The sequence below is a fragment of the Oncorhynchus keta genome, chromosome 19 (assembly GCF_023373465.1).
Source record: "Oncorhynchus keta strain PuntledgeMale-10-30-2019 chromosome 19, Oket_V2, whole genome shotgun sequence".
Lineage (NCBI taxonomy): Eukaryota > Metazoa > Chordata > Actinopteri > Salmoniformes > Salmonidae > Oncorhynchus > Oncorhynchus keta.
In genome coordinates this window covers 61,781,459-61,808,240 of record NC_068439.1, presented here as the reverse complement: position 1 = coordinate 61,808,240, position 26,782 = coordinate 61,781,459, and the positions used below count along the sequence as shown (strand labels likewise).

At 41.7% G+C, this 26,782-nt stretch overlaps 1 protein-coding gene across 1 annotated transcript in view; it reads right to left on the bottom strand.

Moving 5' to 3' along the window:
- LOC118398624 (inositol-trisphosphate 3-kinase B-like) overlaps positions 1-26,205 on the bottom strand; it is a 51,182-nt gene extending 24,977 nt beyond the window's left edge. Inside the window, exons 1-2 of the mRNA XM_035794150.2 lie at positions 25,812-26,205; positions 22,427-23,616 (exon numbers count right to left, since the gene is read on the bottom strand). Of these exons, the coding sequence (XP_035650043.1) occupies positions 22,427-23,485 (1,059 nt within the window). The 5' untranslated portion in view covers positions 23,486-23,616; positions 25,812-26,205. The remainder of the gene's footprint in view (positions 1-22,426; positions 23,617-25,811) is intronic.
- Positions 26,206-26,782: the final 577 nt, after the last annotated feature.

Below are 26,782 nucleotides of genomic sequence, written 5' to 3'. Positions count from 1 at the left end.
TAGACTAGAATAGCTTACTGCACATCATTTTTTTTTTTTTGCATTTCTTATACCAATAGACTATTTGAAGAGGGACGCAAGCTTTTTCTGATGAATGTTAAATACAGCAGCCAAAGGAACTCAGGGGTAGTGGGATAGAAGAGTGAATATGCGATGGTGGTAGTCTATAGCAGTTATTTATTAATCCCATAACCATTCAATCTTCGTGAAGAGAAGTGAAAGCCTTCTGCATCTAATTATAGTCCTATATTATTCAAGGATGTCATTAGAATGATGAAGATAAGGACAACAAAATGTATTTAAGTGTTGAAAGCGAGGAAGGAATGAAGCAACAATAGAAAAGAGGTAGGCTGATAACATCAGGGGAAATATTATGAAAAGTGTACATGCAACAGCCTACTAATTATACAAATAGGCCCTATTATATATTAGCTAGCCTATACTTGTAACTTTGTAGGCCGCATGTGCTGCACCATAATCGCATGTTCTCTTCTGATTTATCATGGTTTGAACAATGTTTGTAATTCCACACAATATAATACAGTATAATACAATACAATACAATACAGTAATACAGTTCATACTCAAAAAGATTAGCCTACTGGAGCTAGTATAGTTTATTTATGTGTTTCTGTTTGTGGAATATGCAGTAGCCTATATCATATATGTATTGGATAACGGCAAAATCATTTGGACGTTTTTGGGGTACGGCTCAGCACACAGTTAACATACTAAATCCCAGCTCTGTCTGAGAAGGAATGACTGAGGACGGGGGTGGACTAATATGGAGTTTTAGTGTATTTAGGCTATACTTGGTAAACACTTGGTAGTACAAGAGTAGTGTTATCACTGTTTATTTTCATATCCAGATTATAACTGCCACTAAATCCATAAAACACACAGTGGTTTACTTTTAGAATCAAGATTCAGTGTGTGACTATTGGCTAACTAAAGTACTAGAATATACCATGTGTACAAAACATGCTCTTTCCATGACATAGACTGACCAGGTGAATCCAGGTGAAAGCTATGATCCCTTATTGATGTCCTTGATAAATCCACTTCAATCAGTGTAGATGAAGGGGAGGAGACAGGTTAAATAAGGGTTTTTAAGCATTGAAACAATTGGGAATTGGATTTCTTATTTGTGCCATTCAGAGTGTGAATGGGCAAGACAAAAGATTAAAGTGCCTTTGAATGGGGTATGGGAGTAGGTACCTGGCACACCGATTTGAGTGTGTCAAGAACTGCAACGCTGCTGGGTTTTTCACACTCAACAGTTTCCCGTGTGTATCAAGAATGGTACACCACTGAAAAGACATTCAGCCAACTGTTACAGGCTTATTCTAAAATGGATTAAATAGTATTTTTCCCTCATCAATCTACACACAAAGCCCCATATTGACAAAGCAAAAACAGGTTTTTAGAAATGTTTATAAAAAAATGTAAATTAAAAACTTCAATATCACATTTACATAATATTCAGACCCTTTACTCAGTACTTTGTTGAAGCACCTTTGGCAGCGAATAAAGCCTCAAGTCTTCTTGGGTATGACACTACAAGCTTGGCACACCTGTATTTGAGAAGTTTCTCCCATTCTTCTCTGCAGATCCTCTCAAGCTCTGTCAGGTTGGATGGGGAGCATCGTGCACAGCTATTTTCAGGTCTCTCCAGAGATGTTTGATCGGGTTCAAGTCCGGGCTCTGGCTGGGCCACTCAAGGACATTCATCCCTATCATCCCCTGGTAGGGGTGGTGCCAGGTTTCCTCTAGACGCTTGGCATTCAGGCCAAAGAGTTCAATCTTGGTTTCATCAGACCAGAGAATCTTGTTTCTCATGGTCTAAGAGTCCTTTGTGTCTTTTAGCAAACTCCAAGTGGGCTGTCATGTGCCTTTTACTGAGGAGTGTCTTCTGTCTGGCCACTCCACCATAATGGCCTGATTGGTGGAGTGCTGCAGAGATGGTTATCCTTCTGGAAGGTTCTCTCATCTCCACAAAGGAACTCTGTCAGAGTGACCATCGGGTTCTTGTTCACCTCCCAGACCAAGGCCCTTCTCCCACAATTGCTCAATTTAGAATAGTCTTGGAGGTTCCAAACTTCTTCCATTTAAGAATGATGGAGGCCACTGTGTTCTTAGGGAACTTCAATGTTGCAGACATGTTTTGGTACCCTTGCCCAGATCTGTGCCTCGACACAATCCTGTCTCAGAGCTCTATGGAAAATTCCTTCGACCTCATGGTTTGGTTTATGCTCTGACATGCACTGTCAACTGTAGGACTTTATATAGACAGGTGTGTGGCTTTCCAAATCATGTCCAATCAATTGAATTTCCCACAGGTGGACTCCAATCAAGTTGTTGAAACTTCTCAAGGATGATCAATGGAAACATGTACCTGAGCTCAATTTTGAGTCTCATAGCAAAGGATCTGTATACTTATGTTAAGAAGATATTTCTGTTATTTGTAATACATTTGCAAAAATGTCTAAAAACCTGTTTTCTCTTTGTAATTATGGGGTATTGTGTGTAGATTGGTGAGGACACTTCTGTAATGAATCCATTTTAGAAAAAGGCTGTAACGTAACAAATGTGAAAAAAGTCAAGGGGTCTGAATACTTTCCGAATGCACTGTAGGTTATTTAAATAAACTCATTTCCTGAGGATTCTCTGGGGTTGTCTTCAGAGAGTATCTGAGGTCCCTCCAGTGGTGTGACGTATTTGGGGTGATTTGTCCCAGTGAGACTTCCTTTTCCTGTATTCCTGGGATGATGGATCCCCCCAGCTCTGCTGCTCCTCTCTGGACTCAATAATTCTCTCCACTTCCATCAAAGTTAGGAAGCACATAATATACAGTACCTGTCATTATTCCTACTCAGCAGCCATGCCAAGCACTGGAGAGATGTGTTTTGAGGGAAAAACTGACAGTACTATCCATTCAAGTGAAATCTAGTCATTGTTTACTTTTTAGTAACATAATCCTTGATGGAAGACTTATAGCTGTTACTTGTGCAGTTGTGTAGTATTTGCAGTGCATAATGAACCATTAATGTCTATGTGTGGACACAAAGGCCACTCTGTCATTGGCAGAGCTGAAAATGGTCAGGTATTTGCATCCAGACTCAGAGACAGATTTGCATGACTATACTATTGAGGAGTTGTTTCTGCTGTGTCGATCAGTTTCAATTAGGTTATTTAGGCCGTTTTACATATGCAAGTTAGTCTACTAAATTCTATAGAGGTTGAATAGGTTTGTGAAGTTAAAGACATAAGGTCATACCAGGCCAAACACCAGATATTGAGATGAGTTGAGACTACGTGTCACACCCTGACCATAGTTTGCTTTGTATGTTCTATGTTTTGTTTGGTCAGGGTGTGATCTGAGTGGGCATTCTATGTTGTGTGTCTAGTTTGTCTGTTTCTGTGTTTGGCCTGATATGGTTCTCAATCAGAGGCAGGTGTTAGTCATTGTCTCTGATTGGGAACCATATTTAGTTAGCCTGTTTGGTGTTGGAGTTTGTGGGTGATTGTCTCCTGTGTCAGTGTTTGTACCACATGGGACTGGTTTCGGGTTTTCACATTTATTGTTTTGTAGTTTGTTCATGTATACTTTTCCTTATTAAAAAACCATGAACTTCACCCGCGCTGCGTATTTGTCTGCCTCTCCTTCGACGGAAGAATCCCGTAACACTATGTCATTGGGTATCTATGACAATTGTGGCCGTTGGTCATACTCAAACTAAGTTAGTTCAATATTGAGGTTATGGGCAAATGAGCCTTAAAACTCATTTGTAATTCTCTTAAGCATTTATTCTCCAGATTTTCTCAAACGGCTTTGTGCTCTTAAAAATCTGAAATGTTACACACATCATTGACATCCAGATCTTGGCTCCAGGTGATGTGTTTTGAATGATTTGATGAGCCCAAGTTTGTCTGTACATGTTTTGGGGTTTTATTTTGCCTAGAGTGTGCAAAGATGTCATCAAGGCAAAGGGTGGCTATTTTGAAGAATCTCAAATATAAAATATATTTTGATTTAACACTTTTTTGGTTACCACATGAATCCATATGTGTTATTTCATAGTGTTGATCTCTTCACCATTATTCTACAAGGTAGAACATTGTTTTTAATTCAAGAACAACCCTGGAATGAGTAGGTGTGTCCAAACTTTTGACTGTATGTGTAAAGCCTCAGAGAATATGATCTAAATTCATCCAAGCTTTAGTCTTCCCTCAGCAGCATCACAACAGTAACCATTCAGAGGGCAATCAGATAGACAGACAGACCGACCTAGTGCTGGAGGACAAGGGGTCCTCAATTACATTCAGCAGTGGGACGATTCTCATTTGAGTGGATGGTTGGAGGGCCGAAACATAGTTAAAAATAATTTGTACACTGCAAATTGACAGCAACAATCCCAATCAGATATAGTATTTCACAAAAACAAAATAATTTCAAACCTTGATTACATTAGTAGACGATCACATATGCCACTATATCTATGCGTAGCAATACTTGATCAGGTGTGTCCAAACTTTTGACTGGTACTGTATATATCATTTCACAATTAACACACTTTTTCTTAACAGCAGAATATCTGTTGTTTCTATGTCAAAGTATTTTGTTATATTTCAGTCTTCTATGATGTATATAAAGTGTAATATTGGGAAGCAAACTCAAAATTGAATACATTTCAACTCAAAATATTCACATGGACAGGTGTCTTTTTTTCTTTAAGCCCATAACCATGTCTGTGAAGTGTATACTTTGGTTTCAAAGTACATTTGTTTAAGACAACCAAGAAACACTGTGTGACCATGATTTAGCCCACTGCAGTAAAAGGTTACATTTAGATGTGTTTGTCACTGGCCTACACATAATACCCCGTAATCTCAAAGTTGAATTATGTTTATACAAATCAATTAAAAATGAAAATCTGAAATGTTTTCAGTCAATAAGTATTTAATGGCTGTAATAGGATAAAACTGAGGAAGGATAAAAAACATTGTAGTGAATCCACAATACTAACCAAATTGACAGAGTGAAAAGAAGGACGCCTGTACAGAATAAAAATATCCCAAAACATGCATCCTGTTTGCAATAAGACACAAAGTAAAACTGAAAAAAATGTGGCTAAATAATGAACTTGAATACAAAGTGTTATGTTTGGGGACAATACATCACTGAGTGCCACTCTTCATATTTTCAAGCATGGTTGTGGCTGCATCATTTTATGGGTATTTTAATTTTACCTTTATTTTACCAGGCAAGTCAGTTAAGAACAAATTCTTATTTTCAATGACGGCCTAGGAACAGTCCTATATCGGTTAACTGCCTGTTCAGGGGCAGAATGACAGCTTTTGTACCTTGTCAGCTCGGGGATTTGAACTTGCAACCTTTCGGGTTACTAGTCCAATGCACTAACCACTAGGCTACCCTGCCGGCTACCCTACTGCCCTGGCAACGGTAAGGACTTGGGAGTTATTTTTATAATAAAAATAAACGGAATAGAACTAAACACAGGCAAAATTCTAGAGGAAAACCTGGTCGAGACTTTTTCCAGCAGACACTGGGAGACAAATGTACTTTTCAATGTACTTTTCAGCAGAACAATAACCTAAAACACAAGACTAAATCTACACTGGAGTTGCTTACCAAGACGACATTGAATGTTTTTGAGTGGCCTAGTTACATTTTTTACCTAAATCAGTTAGAAAATCAATGGCAAGACTTGAAAATGGCTGTCTAACGATGATCAACAACCAACTTGACAGAGCTTGAAGAATTTTAAAAAGAATAATGCAAATATTGTACAATTCAGGTGTGAAAAGCTCTTAGAGACTTACCCAGATAGACTGCCAAAGGTGATTCTAACATGTACTGACTCAGAGGGATGAAAACGTATCTAATCAATATATATAGTGTTTTATTTTTCTTATTTATTTTTGACAAATATTTCACTTTGACATTACAGAGTATTTTGTGTAGATCGTTACAATTAAATCTATTTTAACTGCACTTTGTAACACAACAAATTAAGAAAAAATGAAAGCCAATATATCTATACATTTAAACACAAGCCACACAGACAGGACAAATAGTCGAGCCGACTTCACATTCAGATAATGCAGTTGAAGTGGGAAGTTTACATAGTTAGGTTAGAATCACTAAAACTTGTTTTTTAACCACTCAAAAAATGTCTTGTTAACAAACTATACTTTGTGCATGTCAAGTCATTTTTCCAACAATTGTTCACAGACAGACTATTTCACTTATAACTAACTCACTGTATCACAATTACAGTGGGTCAGAAGGTTACATACAGTACATTAAGTTGACTGTGCCTTTAAACAGCTTGGAAAATTCCAGAAAACAATGACATGGCTTCAGAAGCCTCTGATAGGCTAATTGACATCATATGAGTCAATTGGAGGTGTACCTGTGGATGTATTTCAAGGCCTATCTTCAAACTCTTTGCCTCTATGCTTGAAATCATGGTAGAATCTAAAGAAATCAGTCAAAACCTCAGAAAAAAACATTGTAGACCTCCACAAGTCTGGTTCATCCTTAGGAGCGATTTCCAAATGCCTGAAGATACCACGTTTATCTGTACAAACAATAGTACGCAAGTATAAACACCATGGGACCACGCAGCCGTCATACCGCTCAGGAAGGAGACGTATTCTGTCTCCTAGAGATGAACGTACTTTGGTGCGAAAAATGCAAATCAATCCAATAACAACAGCAAAGGACCTTGTGAAGAAGCTGGAGGAAACAGGTATAAAAGTATCTATATCCACAATAAAACAAGTCCTATATCGACATAACCTGAAAGGCCGCTCAGCAAGGAAGAAGCCACTGTTCCAAAACCGCCATTAAAAAGCCAGACTACAGTTTGCAACTGCACATGGGAACAAAGATCATACGTTTTGGAGAAATGTCCTCTGGTCTGATGAAACAAAAAATAGAACTGTTTGTCCATAATTACCATCGTTATGTTTGGAGGAAAAGGGGGAGGCTTGCAAGCCGAAGAACACCATCCTAACCGTGACGCACAGGGGTGGCAGCATCATGTTGTGGGGGTGCTTTGCTGCAGGAGGGACTGGTGCACTTCACAAAACAGATGCCAGGAAAATTATCTGGATATATTGAAGCAACATCTCAAGACATCAGTCAGGAAGTTAAAGCTTGGTCGCAATGGGTCATCCAAATGAACAATTACCCCAAGCATACTTACAAGGTTGTGGCAAAATGACAACAAAGTCTTGGTATTGGAGTGGCCATCACAAAGCCCTGACCTCAATCCTATAGAAAATGTGTGGGCAGAACTGAAAAAGCATGTGCGAGCAAGGAGGCCTACAAACCTGACTCAGATACACCAGCTCTGTCAGGAGGAATGGGCCAAAATTCACCAAACTTATTGTGGGAAGCTTGTGGAAGGCTACACAAAACATTTGACCCAAGTTAAACAATTTAAAGGTAATGCTACCAAATACTAATTGAGTGTATGTAAACTTCTGACCCACAGGGAATGTGATTAAAGAAATAAAAGCTGAAATAAATCACTCTCTGCACTATTATTCTGACATGTCACATTTAAAATAAAGTGGTGATCCTAATTGACCTAAAAGAGGGAATTTTTACTAGGATTAAATGTCAGGAATTGTGAAAAACTGAATTTAAATGTACTTGGCTAAGGTGTATGTAAACTTCCGACTTCAACTGTAGGTATGAAGACATATCAGCTTCTGTTGAGTTTTCAGTAGAGCACAGCTAGCACCACGTGAAACCACAATACTTTCCTACTACCGTCTCCCCCGTGCTGCAGCAATCACTCACCTAGTGTCAGGCATGAATAGAGGTAAGCAAGCTGCCATTGTATCCTAGCAAAGCAGGCAGGGAGGCTGGCAGGCACCATTCATTATGTGTTCAAGCGATACTAGATGGGATTTTTCTGTTAATTTCGTTCAGTAACTGTTGACGAAGACGTTGAGATTCAAAACACCTCCATGTGCAGTGTGTTTTTCTTACTCAAATCCTCAGAGCAGAGCGAGAACTGGTGATTTGTAGTCAAGCTCATGGCATTTGGATATTACCACCTTAATTGGGATATGAAGTGCTCCTCAGTGCATCAGTCACAGTCATCTAATGGTCTGGCACAGTGATGAGAATCACATGGCCAGTGCTGGAGGTAAATAGTTTAGATAGACCATACCAAAACAAGCAACACAGCAGGGCAGAGGCTGGGGGCTGACGCTGAGTATAACCTCTGAACAAGTGTTCCACAGTCTTCATCCATCCTAAAAGGCCCACAGATCCTCCCTTCTCCACCGAATCCTGTATGACTGTTCTATTCTACTGTAAATAAGTCTCAGCCATGGTGGGTTTTAAACCATTTTCCCTCAACATAGTCTACTCCAGTGAATACATGTCCCCACACATGTTTAAGTCATAAAATCTATTATACTTCCTGATATTAATTTGTAGCTGAATGAACCAACGTTTTGGCATCCAGTGTATACCGGGGCCCTGACAGAATGGGTGTGAATGTTCAGCCACTCTTTTCAGGACAGCCATGGACCAGAAGACCTCTCTCTTTCTCTACCCCTCACCATCTATCCATCCATCCCTCTTTCTCCATTCCAGCCGTTCTTTATTCGCACTATTAATAGCACAGCCAGGTTTGTTAGTTGGGGACTGGAAGAGGCAGCTCCGTATCGCGGGGTGAGTGCGCAACCTCATTGCGTCGTGCTATTGTTCTGCTATAGAGACCCAGGCAGCGTTCTATATTGAGCAGGAGGAAAGGCATGCCGCAGTTCTACAGTGACTCCTCCACCTCATTGGTGTTGTTAAAGTTTCCACTGAGCACGGCGCCGAGCACAGAGAGGAAGTGGTTTTTAACCCCTCTAAAGGAACCTCTCTACGAGAGATAGGAAAGTGGTAGGGGCTCGTTAGTGGCGACAGTATTTTCCACATCTGTGACAGAAGTGACAAAAAAAGAGAGGTCTTATGAAGGTAAGAGTACACATTCCACTGGCCAACAAAATCTATCTGTCTTTCTGACTGTCTTAATCTGAGCAAAGATGAGGTCCAATTAGTTATTTACATTTTACTTTTACTATTTTTATATAGCATACAATCTTAGTTACTTACAGTTAGTGCATTAATCTTAAGATACCTAGGTGGGACAACCACATATCACAGGCATAAAGGTGAGGAGGATTATTAAAGATACTCTTTGAAGTGGTAGGGTTTCAGATGTTTTTGGAAGATGGGCAGAAACTCTGCTGTCCTGGCGCCAGGGGGAAGCTGGTTCCACGATTGGGGTGCCAGGACAGAGAAGAGCTTGAACATGGCAGAGCTGGTGCTGCCCTCCCGTAGGGGTGGGAGGGACAAAAAACCTGTGGTGGCAGAACAGAGTGCTTGGGTTGGGGTGTAGGGTTCCTGTTCCATAGGTAAGCATCATGGTCTTGTAGCTTTGACTTGAAGCCAGTGGAGTGTATGGAGGAGCGGGGTGACATGTGAGAACTTGGGAATGTTGAAAACCAGGCGGGATGCAGCGTTTTGGATACATTGCAGGGGTTTGATGGCACAAGGGGGGAGCCCAGCCAACAGTGAATTGCAGTAGACCAGCGAGAGAGGACAAGTGCCTGGATTAGGAACTGAGCCGCTTCCTGTGTGAGGTAGGGTCATACTCTACAAATGTTGTAGAGCATGAACCTGTAGGAGTGAGCTTTGATGTTTGCAGAGAATTACAGGGTGTTGTCCACGGACACGCCAAAGTTCTTTGCACTCGGGGAGGGTGACACTGTGGAGTTATCAATTGTGATGGAGTCTTTGAGCGGGCAGGCCTTCCCCGGGAGGAAGAGCAGCTCGGTCTTGACGAGGTTGAACTCATGGATGTGGGCCGACATCCAAGTTGAGATTTCTGCCAGGCACACAGAAATAGATGCGTGTCGCCAGCTGGGTGTCAGAAGGCGGGAAGTAGAAACGTAGTTCAGGGTCATCCGCATAGCAATGATAGGAGAGACCATGTGAGGATATGACAACGCCATGTGACTTGGTGTACAGAGAGAAAAGGAAAGGGCTTGAAACCAAGCCCTGGGGGACACCAGTAGTGAGAGTACATGGTGCAAACACACATCCACTCTACGTCACCTGGTAGGAGCGGCCTGCTAGGTAGGATGCAACCCAAAAGTGTGCAGAGCCTGAGACGCCCAGCCCTGAGAGGGTGGAGAGGAGGATATGATGGTTTGTGGTATCGAAGGCAGTGGATAGATCTAGGAGGATGAGAACAGAGGAGAGAGAGTCAGCGTTGGTAGTGCGGAGAGCTTCTGTGATACAGAGAAGAGCAGTATCGGTTGAGTGACCCATCTTGAAGCCTGACTGGTTAGGGACAAGAAGATCGTTCTGAGAGAGATAATGAGAAAGTTGATCAGAGACAGAACGCTCAAGTTTTATGGAAAGAAAAGAAAGAAGGGATACAGGTCTATAGTTTTGACATCAGATGAGTCGACTGTTGGTTTCTTGAGGAGGGGAGCAACTCGGGCCATTTTGAAGTCAGAGAGGATGCAGTCAGTGGTCAGGATGAGTTGATGAGGGAAGTGAGGAGGTCTCCAGAGATGGTCTGGAGGAGGGAAGAAGGAATGAGGTCGAGTGGGCAGGTTGTCGGCCGGCCAGACCTTACTAGTCGCAAGATGTCATCTGGAGAGAGTGGAGAGAAAGAGGGCAAGGCGTAGGGTAGTTATGTTTGAGTGGGAACAAAGGACTCAAAAGGTTGAATGAGGCGCGAATGTTATCAACTTTCTTTTAGTCGTCCACAGAGAGGGAGGAGGGAGGGTGAGCGGGTGGAGGATTAAAGAGGGAGGAGAAGGTGGAAACTAGTTTCCTAGTGTTTCAAGCTAGAAGCTTGACATTTAGAGTGGTATAAAGTGACTTTATCAGCAGATACAGAGGAAGAGAAGGTAAAGAGGGGCGAGTGAAAGGATCCCGAAGTTTAGTTTTCCTAAAATCTTGCTCAGTTGCCCGCAGCCCTGTTCTGCAATGAGTCTCTCAGCCATGGAGCAGGAGGGGAGGACCAAGAGGAAAGGGAACATGAGTCATAGGGTGCAGAAAGGGAGGAGAGTAGGGTCGAAGAGGCAGAATCTGTGCTGTGCACCTTCCCATTAACACCAGAAGTCTGTATATAATGATGTGATTCTCATGTCTCCGTCGCAACAATGGGAGTCGTTGTTCCAAAGGCAGGAAGGCAGGCGACAAGCTTGGGTTCAATATAAGCGCATTGAAACGCATTGGGCTTATTTTGGACAGAACTTGGCGAGGAGTGAAAACTCTCGCTTCGCCTCTTTCTCCTAAGCCTCTCCCCCTATCACTCACAACAACAAAGGTGAGATCACTTTTTCCTCTGACAAATGGTTTAAACTCACTATTTGCATTTGAGGTTTGGTTCAACAGAATTGGTCATATGGACACCGAAACACATGGAGACATTATTTCACTGTAATACAGGAGAAGTTAACTTTTTGAACCATACCACGTTTATGTTTCAACTCCTGAAATGTTGAGCAGAGCAGACACTACTAAAACAAATGTACCAATGAACATTCATTCTGGAAAATGTGGTTTGTAGCGCGCATTACGGTACCACGTATCACTAGCAGCATTTCCGTCAAATAAAGATTGTTATAGTAGCTGTTAAGTCTGTTTTATAAATGTGCAATAAGCATAAAACAATTATATAAAGAATTGGCAACTCGTTCTCATTAACGAGAAATAAGGTAGGCAACGTGATTTGAACATCTGAACAAAGTGGACAGGCCAGCATTCTGTTCAAACAGTTGGAGACGGACAGAAGGGTGTGTTGATAACAATTCACCTGTTCTACCTTGTTAGCTGGATTCAGAGCTTGTGAGAATATACCTAGATCCAAGTTGGCTAAACTTGAAATATAAATATTATCTGGCTACTCACTAGAACGTGGGCTTGTGCTTGAGAGACCGGTGTTCATTTTCTATAATGCCTGATACATTATTAGTGAATGTGCCTTATGCATGGTTCTGGTTACATGTGTGACAAAAAAGGCATTTTTATAGACAAACCTGAAAGCCAGATCAGTGATTATTGCAACAACAAAAAACAGGTACAACAATTTTGATAAAATAATGTAATTATTAGTGGGTCTTATGATTGTGGAAGAAATATATTCAGCCTAGGTATAAATTCACAAGCCCTGAATGCATTATATTATTGCTGACTGTTTAAGGTCAGTGTTCTTGACCTTTAATTGTACAACAAGGCTTACATTGAAACATTGAAAATAAATCAAGATATATATCGTGAATCGCCCATAAGTTTGAAAACATTGAGATATATTGCCCAGCCCTAACCTGTACTATACTGTATTAGTAAGAGGAGAGGTTGTTTACAGATATACAAGTCAGGGAGGGGCTGTGAATCAAATTCTATGAATCCACTTCAAGGAAGAGAGCATCAAAGCAAAACCCTCTGCTTATTTACTGGAGTTCAACTCGGCATGTCACTGTAGGTCATTGTGTGGCAGGTAGCAGCAGCTCGTCACTCTTCAAACACTCAAAATGTATTATATTACTGTACAGCCATATGACCGTATGGTATATCTCTCACCACTCTTCTACTAGATGAGGAATGCATTTACTTAAAGCTGATAACTACTTTCATCTCTAATCCTCAGGTTAAAGGTTCTGTAGAATGTAATAACTATGTGTAAAGCCTCTGAGAATATGATCTAAACTCATCCGGGCTTTAGTCTTCCCTCAGCACAACAGTAACCATTCAGAGGGCAATCAGACAGACACAGACAGACAGACAGACAGACAGACAGACAGACAGACAGACGGACGGACGGACGGACAGACGGGACCGGACGGACGGACGGACGGACGGACGGACGGACAGACAGATGGTCGGACGGACGAAACATAGTTCAAAATAATTTGCACACTGCAAATTGACTGCAACAATCCCAATCAGATATAGTATTTTCTTTACACTAATCATTTCAAACCTTGATTACATTAGTAAACGATCACATATGCCACTATATTTATGTGTGGCAATACTTGGGAACAGATATACTCAATTAACAAAACATTGAGCTCATGTCCTGGTGTTTTTACAGTCTTTTATATCCAGGAAAACTTGGGGGGACAAATAAAATAACCTGCGGGCCAGGCCGCCTTTTGGGGAAATATAGCATGCTAGTTACTGGCAATAGGCCATAAACAACAAGGAAATCCTTTAACAGGCCTCTGCTAAAATCATGCCTTGTCATTACAGTCTTTATTATGCTAATACCCTGAGAGAGGCAGACATGTGGAAACTTGTAAATATCACCCCTAGACTGAAAGCATGCACACAATAAACTAGACTAGAGGACCCCATGTCCCATTTCTGTTCCACTCTATGCAGGGTAAATTACTTGCTTTCTATGTAATGAGAATTGTTCGATGTACACCATTTGTGTTTCTTCAATAACAGTGCGAGTTAGACACACAGTAAGCAAGGGCCAGGGGTAGGATTCATCTAGGTAGACTATACCTGTAGTATACTGTGGTAGTAAGAGGAGAGGTTGTTTACAGATATACAAGTCAAGTAGGGGCTGTGAATCAACGGCTATGAATCCACTTCAAGGATGAGTGCATCAAAGCAGTATCTCTCTACTTATTTGCTGGAGTTCAACTCGGCATGTCACTGTAGATCATTGTGGCAGGCAGCATCAACTATACAGGGGTTACCTTACCCTTAGGGTATCTAACAGGTTTATCAATTGTAAACACAAGGTTTTTGAGTGAGTGGCAGTTTCTTACAAGCTATTGGCCCTTGTTCTCACAAACCGTTCATAACACAACTTGCAAATAAATCAACCTGTACTCAGGGGTAGACCTAACATATAAAACATACATCTGTCTCCCCCCATTTACTATGATATGGTATGTATTAATTTGTGGATGTCCATCATTTCGTATGATATATTACGCATTACAATTTGTATAGCATGTTATGAATTTGGAATACATATGATACACTATATATACAAAAGTATGTGGATACCCCTTCAAATTAGTGGATTCGGCTATTTCAGCCGCAATCTCCATAGACAAACATTGGCAGTGGAATGGCCTTACTGAAGAGCTCAGTGACTTTCAACGTGGCACTGTCATAGGGTGCCACATTCCAAATAAGTCAGTTCGTCAAATTTCTGCCCTGCTAGAGCTGCCCCGGTCAACTGTAAGTGCTGTTATTGTGAAGTGGAAACATCTAGGAGCAACAACGGCTCAGCCACAAAGTGGTAGGCTACACAAGCTCACAGAATGGGACCGCCGAGTGCTGAAGTGCGTAGCACGTAAAAACTGACTGTCCTCGGTTGCAACACTCACTACCGAGTTCCAAACTGCCTCTAGATCAACGTCAGCACAAGAACTGTTTGTTGGGAGCTTCATGAAATGGGTTTCCATAGTCGAGCAGTCGCACACTAGCCTAAAACCACTGTTGCGCAATGCCAAGCTTCGGGTGGATTGGTGTAAAGTTCGCTGCCATTGGACTCTGGAGCAGTGGAAACACATTCTCTGGAGTGATGAATCACGCTTCACCATCTGGCAGTCTGATGGATGAATCTGGGTTTGGCTGATATCAGGAAAACGCTACCTGCCCCAATGCATAGTACCAAGTGTAAAGTTTGGTGGAGGAGGAATGGGCTGTTTTTCATGGTTTGGGCTCGGCCCCTTAGTTCCAGTGAAGGGAAATCTTAACTCTACAGCATACAATGACATTCTAGACGATTCTGTGCTTCCAATTTTGTGGCAAAGGTTTGGGGAAGGCCCTTTCCATGAGAATGCCCCTGTGCATAAAGCGAGATCCATACAGAAATGGTTTGTCAAGATCGGTGTGGAAGAACTTGACTGGCCTGCACAGAGCCCTGACCTCAACTCCATCAAACACCTTTGGGATAAATTGGAATGCCGACTGTGAGCCAGGCCTCATCGCCCAACACCAGTGCCCGACCTTACTAATGAACTTGTGGCAGAATGGAAGTCCCCGCAACAATGTTCCAACATCTAGAGTGGAGGCTGTTATAGCAGCAAAGAAGGGACCAACTCCATATTAATGCCCATGATTTTGGAATGAGATGTTCGATGAGCAGGTGTCCACATACTGTTGGTCATGTAGTGTATGTTACAAATTTCAATTTGTTTGTTTAATGTTAGCTAGGTGGATGATGCTTAGCTAGGCTAGGGGTTAGGTGTTAAGGTTAGGGTTATGAGTTAAGGTTAGAGTTAGGGGAAGGGTTAGCTAACACGCTAGGTAGTTGCAAAGTACAGTAGCTAATTAGCTAAAATGCTAAAGTTGTCCGTGATAAGATTTGAACACGCAACCTTTTTGTTTTTGCCTGAAGTAAGCTTATGTCTCAAGTAACCATACCAAACGTAACATATCAAGGTCATTTGAGTGTCCTGGATGTATGTTTACCATGTTACATCTAGTCTATGAGACCAGGCTGAATAAGTAGAGAACTGGTAAGGCATCTGCACTTCTAAAAGTTGAGTACAACCGCCAACAAGCCTCTTGAGAAATGCAAATGTCTTTTCTACGTCGACAGAATAAGTTAGTAAACACAAACAGATTAGGAGTTTACTGGTACTTTCCCTACCGTGGCTACGCAACCAGCAAGGCTAAGCTCTCTGCTGTGCATTAGGGTCTGCCTCATATACACTAAAAGACACTTCCTGCCTCATGCATAAGAAAGCAGGTCCGTCCCTCCCTCCAGCAGTGCGGCTCTCTCTCAATTCAATTCAATTCAAGGGGCTTTATTGGCATGGGAAACATATGTTAACATTGCCAAAGCAAGTGAAATGGGTAAACAAAAGTGAAATAAACAATAAAAAGTAAATATTACACTCACTCTCTCTTTAACTCTCTCTTGCTTGCTCTCTCTCTCTGTTTGAAGCCGTCTTGACGTCACATGGTCTCCCAGGCAACAGGCTACCACAGGAGTGCTACTTTTTCCATTGCTTCTGAGCCCTCAAGATCCTTCCCCTAAATTAACTTGGGTTTAGAAAGTTTACCTTTGGATTGAAACCATGACCAAATTGTGTGTGTGTGAAAAGTGTGTGTGTTTGAGAAGTGTGTGCGTGTGTATTTTGTTAACATCACTGCTGAGTGTGAATAGTGAAAACTGCGATAGAAAAAGGGATTGATGGGTAACACTTCATATGTCCCTCTCACTGAGCTCAAAGGATTGCCTATCTGTCAGAAAATATATTTAGTCTATTATAAAAGACGGACTATTCCTCCTGCATTGACCCAACTACGATAAAAGGAATAATGGCGATAGAAAATAATTCAAATTCATTTAAACAAATAGTCCTGAGTAAACAACAATAACACAACACATGTCAATCTCTCTCATTAGAACACGTGAGATAAGTTCATAATAAAGTGTTTGTTCAAAGGATATGAGGTCATCTAAACCCTGAGTGTGTTTCACTATCCTGCTAATAACCCAGGCACCACAACACATCACCTCCTGCTAGCCTTAGCACCACAACACCATGTCCAGCCTTGTGGTTATGATAAGCGCCCTTCATCAAATCAAATCACATTTATTTATATAGCCCTTCGTACATCAGCTGATACCTCAAAGTGCTGTACAGAAACCCAGCCTAAAACCCCAAACATTCAAGCAATGCAGGTGTTGAAGCATGTTGGCTAGGAAAAACTCCCTAGAAAGGCCAAAACCTAGGAAGAAACCTAGAGAAACCTTCATCCTTCCTGTTGGAGACAGGAGGCTGTCATCAGTCACTGCAGCCTCATTGACTACCCAGCCCTTTACACTGGTGTGACCAGGAAAAACCAAAGCATCAACAACAACAACAACAACAACAAACTGCTAACACAACAGATAAAGCCACATGGGGTTTCCAATGTGAGTCTTCCTTGTGAGTCTGGCCATTTGGATTCTGCCTGGACTTGAACTGAACTTCAATTCATGAAAATCTGTCAGGTACAACAAGAACTGGTCACAGTCCAGGAGAAAAATATAATTTTAATATGTATGTATTCTGGCATGTGAGTAACAGTAATTTTGGCATCATAATAGAATATTAGCGCAACAGTCAGTCCAACTAATGAGTAATGTTATTGCACCACTGTAGAACTATTTTACAACGCTAGAGAAATGCCTGCCTGCAACACAGTGCTGACAACAGCTCCTCTGGGCACTTGTTATTGGGTCTGTTACAACAGGCAACCACAAGCCTTCTGCATCTGCACTGCAGAGAACCTTGTTAGACTTCTACTCTGAGTCGTTCGCTGTAGCACGCTGGGCTCTTTCCTCCTCTGGCCGGCACAGGAAAAGGAGACACCACCGTGACATGATTTCACTGTGACATGGTTTCAGTACCCCGACCGAGCAGGTGTCACTATGCCCGGCCGCAGCCAAGAGGACCCATCTAATAAGACGGCATACAGGCCTAGTGAGCCTGGTAGCAAATCAGTTTGTTCCCCAGCAAAACTCCTCTGTTGTGTTCGTTGTCATGCCAAAATCTACTACAGCTCAATAGCACATGACAGAGGACTTGGCTAAAGCATTAGTTCTGCATCAGGTTATAAAAAGCAACCTGAATACTTGATGCTATAAACAATAGAGCTATAAAGACCATTTAGTAATAATGTATGCCATTTTGCAGACTCTTTGATCCAAAGCAACTTACATACATTTTAAATATGGTGGTCCCAGGAATTGAACCCACTATCCTTGTGTTACAAGCGCCATACTCTACCAACTGAGCCACAGAGTACCACAATGTAAGTAAGTTATAATAAGCCAATATATATTGAACCTTTCAATCATACACTTCCTTTACTTTTGTTGTTGGGATTGGGAAACCTCATTGGTACAGAGGCAAGTAGACAGCTCCTGTCTTAATAGGAGCTGTTATAATGTCGTAGGTTTGGTGTAGTACGTACTTCAGTAGTTGTCATCATTTTAGTCTAATGTATACTTCTCCGGACCCACGCTGACTACAGAACGGCACTCGAGCCATAGGCCTGAGATGTAGGGAAACTCCCACAGGAGTGACACAACCTATCCAAATGCACCTCTGTGATTGGGACAGGAAGGGGATAGATGCTAGAACATGTTGAAGTGTTTTGAAGAGCTGAGGTTTTCAGTGTGTGAGCGTAAACAAGGATACCTGCCCAGGGACATTCCATTCTGTGATAATCAACCCTATCAAAAGTAAACCAAACCTTAAGGAATGATCTTGTCTTCTGAGGAACATGCTGCCTTTCCCTATTGGACACTGTTCTTCACTGTCTTCCTGTCTCTCTCTCTCTTTCTCTCTCTCACATGTATAGTATCACCGGGGGCAAACTACCTGCCCTCCAGGACACCTACACCACCCGTTGTTACAGGAAGGCCATAAAGATCATCAAGGACATCAACCACCCGAACCACTGCCTGTTCACCCCGCTATCATCCAGAAGGCGAGGTCAGTACAGGTGCATCAAAGCTGGGACCGAGAGACTGAAAAACAGCTTCTATCTCAAGGCCATCAGACTGTTAAACAGCCACCACTAACAGTGAGTGGCTGCTGCCAACACACTGTCATTGACACTGACCCAACTCCAGCCATTTTAATAATGGGAATTGATGGGAATTATGTAAATATATCACTAGCCACTTTAAACAATGCTACCTTATATAATGTTACTTACCCTACATTATTCATCTCATATGCATATGTATATACTGTACTCTACATCATCGACTGCATCCTTATGTAACACATGTATCACTAGCCACTTTAACTATGCCACTTTGTTTACTTTGTCTACACACTCATCTCATATGTATATACTGTACTCGATACCATCTACTGTATGCTGCTCTGTACCATCACTCATTCATATATCCTTATGTACATATTCCTTATCCCCTTACACTGTGTATAAGACAGTAGTTTTGGAATTGTTAGTTAGATTACTTGTTGGTTATCACTGCATTGTCGGAACTAGAAGCACAAGCATTTCGCTACACTCGCATTTAACATCTGCTAACCATGTGTATGTGACAAATAAAATTTGATTTGATTTGATTTGATTTAGTACAGAGAGAATACCAGTGCATGACAGATGACATCTCTCACTAAGCTTCTGTTTCTTTCTCTAATAGCAAAGCATATTCAATCCTGCCAAGAAAGCCCTAAAAGGTGTGTGTTATCAGGATGTTGTAACATGGTAGCCTCTTTTTAAATGATTACAAACATATCCCTGCTGGATTCCTCTTCCAGGGAACTTTCGGTGAACTTTGATCAAATCAAATCTAAATGTATTTGCCATATGCGCCGAATACAACAAGTGCAGACTTTACCCTGAAATGCTTACTTACAAGCCCTTAACTAACAGTGCAGTTCAAGAAAAATAAAATATTTACCAAGTAGGCTAAAATAAAAAAGTAACAGAATAAAAAGAACAATAACGAGGCTTCTCGGGGCACCGGTACCGAGTCAGTGTGCAGGGGTACAGGCTAGTTGAGGTAATCAGTACATGTAGGTGGGGCGAAGTGACTATGCACAGGTAACAAACAAACAGCGAGTAACAGCAGTGTACAAGAGGGGGAGGGTCAATGTAAATTGTCCGGTGGCAATTTTTATGAATTGTTCAGCAGTTTAATGGTTTGGGTGTAGAAGACATTCCAAGGAATGGACAAGGTTCAACTACAACAGTACTGTCCCAAACTAACAATCACATAAACTTTTGAATTTGTCCAAATAAAGAAGATACTATAGAGTGATGAACTTGATGAGCAAGAAGAGAGAATACAGGTAACTTCTTCTAATTCAGATCAACATAATAATGTAGCCCTAGTCCTAGAGGGTCTTGATCTTTTTACACAGTTATCCTGTTATTTCTCAGTTATCCTGTTATTTACACAGTTATCCTGTTATTTACACAGTTATCCTGTTACTTCACAGTTATCCTGTTATTTACACAGTTATCCTGTTATTTACACAGTTCTCCTGTTATTTCACAGTTATCCTGTTATTTACACAGTTATCCTGTTATTTACACAGTTATCATGTTATTTACAGTTATCCTGTTATGTACACAGTTATCCTGTTATTTACACAGTTATCCTGTTATTTCACAGTTCTCCTGTTATTTACAGTTCTCCTGTTATTTACACAGTTATTCTGTTATTTACAGTTCTCCTGTTATTTACACAGTTATTCTGTTATTTCACAGTTATCCTGTTATTTCACAGTTATCCTGTTATTTACACAGTTCTCCTGTTATTTCACAGTTATCCTGTTATTTACACAGTTATCCTGTTATTTACACAGTTATCCTGTTATTTACACAGTTATCCTGTTATTTCACAGTTATCCTGTTATTTACACAGTTATCCTGTTATTTACACAGTTATCCTGTTATTTACACAGTTATTCTGTTATTTACACAGTTACACCCAGTTAACTTGATCTAATTGTAAAGTAGCATGAATACATTTTAAAGTAGAATGAATACATTGTAATGTAGCATGAATACATTGTAAAGTAGCATGAATACATTGTAAAGTAGCATGAATACATTGTAAAGTAGAATGAATACATTGTAAAGTAGAATGAATACATTGTAAAGTAGAATGAATACATTGTAAAGTAGTATGAATACACTGTAAAGTAGAATTCAATCTAATAAACCCCTTTATAAAACCAAATATGCCCTTTCAAGATGAGTTCATTTCTCCTGTCTACACTCCAGACACCTTATCCACCTATTTGAGCTCACTGCAAGAGATCAGTTACAGATCAGTGTATCATAAAGTGCAAGAAAATATCTCTCATTATTAAGCAGAGGTCTCCTAGGTGATGGTTCTGCCATCACGTAGCTTACTACATGCATCTTCCCTTTTTCTGAGACGTACACTTTTCTCAGACATGTGCCAGAAATGATAGAGAGAGGGCTGCCTCGCTGTCATGGATACATCAAAGCAAGACATTCCTCTCCAAAGCAAATCCGTTACAGTGTAAACAGCCTTCACAAAACCAGCGCAGTTCCATCCACTTAACTTCAAGGCTATCTTGGCCATCTTGGCCTTGCTGCTCTGCTCTGCATACACATATTTATTTTGTTTGCTATCGCCAGGCCAGATGGGCACAATGAAGTGTTTTGATTCCGGTGTTTATACCAGATAAGACATCACATGGATCTCCTGGCCACAGGGGGTTGGTGGCACCTTAATGGGGGAGGACAGGCTCGTGGTAATGACTTGGGCGCAATGAGTGGAATGGCATCAAATACATCAATCTAGAGGAGAAAGAAACACACACCTATTTAGGCAAGGTGCTGGCTAGCGGAGTAGAACACTTGAACAATGAAAGGAGAGGCGCAAACTCTTGGAGCTCAGATGCAATAATTGAATAACCTAATATCCAACGTTTCGACAGACAAGCTGTCTCCATCAGGGCATGGTTTCCATGTGGTTGATGCCATTTCATTCGCTCCGTTCCAGACATTATCATGAGCCGTCCTCCCCTCAGCAGCCTCATGTGCACCTGGAGCACATCCCGTATGTCATGTAGGACCCATTATCCTGCTACTTTAGTCTGCCACTGAAGGCCTGTGTCTGTGTGCTCCAACTGCATGACGGTAACCAGTGACGCATCTCCGACGTAGAGTCAGAGTCAGACGTAGACAGGCCAAGGAGGTTTCTATAAGATGGCAAATTATCACCGACGATTTCTGAGGTATATTGCAATTAATGTCTCAGTTCCTCCATCAGTACACACTCCCCACTACAAACATTTATTGGTAATAACACTTACGGGAAGCAAATTGCGGTGCATTGTCTTGAATCATTGCCAATCGAGCAGGTGGAAATCATGGCCAAGCAAACTCTTCCAGTAATGTATACCCAGCCCCCTCATTTATAAACAGTGCTTTAAGCCTCCCCTTTGAAGGCCGTTCAACAGCGCTGAGTCAAAGTGTCTGAGGCTGACGACGGGGACACAGAAGTACCTTTGTTTGTGAGAATGTCAACCGGTCCTCAGGGAGGATGCCGACCGGTTTGTTGCAAGAGCGCCGTATGACAAAGAGCTTGGTGAAGAGAGGCCCTCTAACAAACTTAAAAGTTCATTTAGAGATGGGAGAGTCGGCCCTAAATGTGTGCTCTTAAATGTGGCGAAACAGAATTGTCCAATTATTCCAAAGCTTTCTTAAACATTTGTATTATCAACTTCAGTCCCTATTCCATTGAACAATAAACCAAATGTAAGCCAAAACTCATTCAATGTGAAAGAGAGGTTGAATTGATGACAAAGTAAACCAAGTAAAGTGACAAAGTAACTAATATTTTACTTTGTTCCTTAATGAAAGTGTGTTACTCACAGCTCTCTGCTGGGTGTTGAGGAAGGCAAGTGACAGTCCCTCGGCTCTATCCGGGTCGCTGGAGATGTCATCCTCTGATTCCTCCCAGGAGGAGGAGAAGCCTGTGGAGGAAGCTGAGGAGGAGGACAGCTTCCTCAAGCCTCGGGATGACCCGGGGCTCTGCTGGGGCTCACTGCCCGGATCACAGCCTTCTCCCTGGGCCTCCATCCCGTGGTCGGTGACTATGACGGCTGGGATGGTGGTCCCCACTTCTGGGCAGCTCCCCTCCCTGCTGGCCCAGGGTGCTTGTGGCTGGGTTTCCGTTGGCTCTGCTCCTGCCTTTGTCAGGCAGGTCTGGGCCCACTCCACAGGGTGCTCGCTGTTGCTGCCTGCCAAGAAGCTGCCAACCCCCAGTGAACTTGGGGAATAACTGCCTGCTGAACTGTCAGCTTGGGCCCAAGTTCCTGCTGATTTGTTCACAAGCAGAATGCCCTGTTCCGTATTTGAGTCAGTCGTGTTATTTTCCACTCTGCCGTTCCCTGTTACTCCCTCCTCCAAGCAGAGACACCCTTTCCCATTCTGGAGCTCCTTGGAAATGCTTGGAGGGCAGTCTCTCTGTGGGGGGTTAGGGGGAGGCACCTCGGCGGGCTGGCTGGGCTTGGAGAATGGGACTGTTCTGCACGGGGCCTTCAAGATGTGGGCCTCAAACAGACCCACCTTTTTGTTGACCTCCACATTCAGGAGCTCCTGGTGGATCTGCAGGAGCTGCACCGTGCGCTTCACCTCCCAGTTGGGGGCCTCATCATCTCCATTGTTGCTGAGCCGGCGGACGCAGTTGCCCACGATCTCCCCCAAGGTTTCAGGGTGGCGGCAGGGGGAGCGGGCCCTGGGGCTGCTGGGGCCTGGAGAGGAGGGGGAGACAAAGGAGCCCCCAGGGGAGCCAGGAATCAGGCTACCAGGGCTGTAGTAGGTGGAGCGGTTTGGCACATGCAGCACAGGCCTCCCAGTCCGAGGGCTGCTCGCACTCGTCAGATTGTTGCCATTCATCATAATCAGACTGCTCAGGGCATAAGCAGCCATAGTATCAGGCTGGCACTGTCAGTATGGGCTCCCATCTAGCCCTAGTCCTAGTTGCTGCTCTGGTGTCTACCCCCCACCATAGCATTTGGTGGGGTATGTGAGAGGAGAGGTGGAATTCCCTGCTGAATCTTCTACGGAGGAGAGTTGTTGAAGAGGAAAAACAAAACACAGACAGTAAAAGCTTCAATAAAGGCTGTGATTTTATGACTTGCATTTGAATAATAATAACATTTATTTCCCCCACTGGTGCGTGTGGACTTTCACTTTGATCTACAAATATTATCCAGCAAATCCCTCACAAAGGTAGCATTCCTTCCCAAAGCAAGGCGGATAACTTGCCTATTTACAAGATACAAATCAATGTTCCAAGAAATAATCATGCGTTTGCTTTTTCTCTAGCTAAGAAAATACCCAGAGTTGAACTTTTTCTACTTAAAATCATCTGTAGATAATGAGACACAAGAATAGATTTACTTGTTGCCATTAGTATTAGAGAGAGAAAGCATCAAACCATATCAGTATTCACCGTAATGTATTCACTGTAATGTATTCACTGTAATGTATTCACTGTAATGTATTCACTGTAATGTACTCACTGTAATGTACTCACTGTAATGTATTCACTGTAATGTACTCACTGTAATGTATTCACTGTAATGTACTCACTGTAATGTATTCACTGTAATGTATTCACTGTAATGTACTCACTGTAATGTATTCACTGTACATTTGTTATGTGTGTGGACCCAAGAAAGAGTAATGGGGATCCCTAATGAATAGAAATACCCTGGATCAGAAGCCAGAATAACATCAACCCTGGTGAATGTATGTCACACAAACAAAACATTGACTTAACATTTCAAAATGAGTCCCTATTAACTTTACCACACAGAGTTGGGTTTGGGATTTTCCCGTGAATGATGTAGGTACTAGATTCGTTTTAGTTGCTTTGAAAATGACACACTTCTCCATACAGTAGATTTTTACACTGACATACCTTGTAGAAAATACTACTGTTCACCTCAAACTGAAATGTCGGTTAACGTGGCATAATTCCTCAATAACAGCAGCAGTGTGGCTCCCCACACAATCCCCCCCAGAGTCCCCACCATCAGCCCACAGCATGGTGAGGGTCTGGAGGCAGAGAAGGGGGGGCCTAGCCAGGCAGGAGATGTCAGCCAACATTAAAGTGGACCAAGTAAGAAGAGAAACAGGCATTCACAGGGACACCATTGTGCCTGTGGCCAGGTGCCTGGGCGGGTCAGTTTCTGTCTACCTAGCACCTCTTTTTCCCAGTCAGACCCACACTGCTCAGGGGCAAAGTGACACTTCCAGTATCTATGGAGGGAGTAGCGCCTGTGATGGTTCCCATGAACTCTCCATGCTCGTCAGCACTGACTAACTGAACTCCCTGGCTGTCTTTCTATGACCTTGCATTTCCTTCGAAATTAGGGGAAAAAGAGGAAAGGAATAAAACATGGGGATGTGCCAATCAATGATAAGATAAATCGGGTCCATACAACACATTTACTGTGGCGACTGTATTTCATTGGGATATTATCAAACTAATATTCGATGATTTACAAGTTACGTTTGTTGTGATTATATATTTTTCAACTTTGACAATACTTGGTTCACATGGCATAAAGCAAACGCTCTCCAGTACAATAAGCACGTGGTGATCTAACGTTACTCTAGCTGCCATGTGGGTTTTACTGCAAGCTCAATTTGACAATGTTGTTATAACGCATACTGTGATTCAATCATTACCATTATGACATTCTTTAGCGAATCGACTTGAGCTACTCTTAATCTAATAGCAAAAAGAAACCAATAGCAAACGTGCAGAGGTTTATAAGCCTTATGCCAATTAGTAACTATCATTAGTAATATTTTCTCTGACCTTGTTTGAAATAATAACAATACTAATACAAATATGTATTATTATTGTTATCATCATCATCACTATCCCCAGCATCGTCATCATCACCATCATCATCATCTGGGCTATATCTTTACAGTTGAAACATTGTTATAACCAAGTAACAACTTGCTGATGTTACTCCGTTGTGCGCAATTAATACTGTTGTCTTATTTCCTTGTTGCCAATAGCTACGTAGAGTGCCTATAACGTATTTCTTATTCACAATACTATTTTTGTGAACAGTGTAGGTGTAAATAAAGGATAAAAAGTTTTAATATAAAGAGCGTTTAATCTAAATAGATTTTACCCACGCAGCTACATTTTTATTTATGCTGACACCTTGCTTGGAAAATTTGAATGACACTAAACATACTCATTGGAGATGGTAAGTGCAAGTCTTACCTTGTACTAACAGACACCTCGTCCTAATAGGAGTCCTGCTATATCGAACCCGTGGCTGTCCAACCCTCAAAGCCGTTCAGAAAGTCTACAGCACTGAGTGCAATTCAGCGCGATTCAGAACACTAAACATCTCTTAAATTAAGCGGATTTCACATAGCACACAATCTTCTTATTCCCTCACAAGCAAAAGGAAGGCCAGTTCAAGTATAAATAAACGTTTTCTCCCACAGCGTGTCCAAAATACTTGCTCTTATGACCCCTTGACTTCTTCAACCCTTCGCTTTGGCGTAGTACTAGGCCGTTGTTTGCTTAGTGTACTTCAAAAAGCAGGAAGGAAGTAGACGCTTACTTTAATTTCTACGCAACAAGCAGCTTTTCCCTCAATTCTCCAATTGCCTAGCGAAGGATAAAGCTCGATACGCACACAGCCTTGAGTTTTGACTTCAACGACGACTCTGTTGTCTGGACTAGTGTATCTGTTTGGGTCATCACATAATAACACTTAATTGGAGTGACATTTATTCGATAAACCCAGGACAATGCTGATTAAAACTTCTCGTTGGTGATATTATAGGCTAATATCACAAAACATATTTAATATCATGTAGGACCAAACATTTCTGCATGTTTAATTTTATTTATTTTATTCTGCATCGTTTGTAAAGCCACACACCATGCAACAGGTGGCGTTTTACCTGTCAATATAACGAAATGTTCAAACATTATGGATCAATAATAAATGTTTGATCAAACAGTGTTTTAAATGCTTTATTTGGCTTACTGGTTTTACAGCAACTGTTATATTGAATAAATATTATATAATATAGGCTTACCTACAGTAAATATACCTACAGTAGGCTAAATATTAGCATTTTACAACATGATAATATAATGTCCTGCCTGTGCTCTTACCATATATTTACCATATTGCTTGTATTTGCTTTTGCCTTATGCTTGTGGCTCTAGGGGTA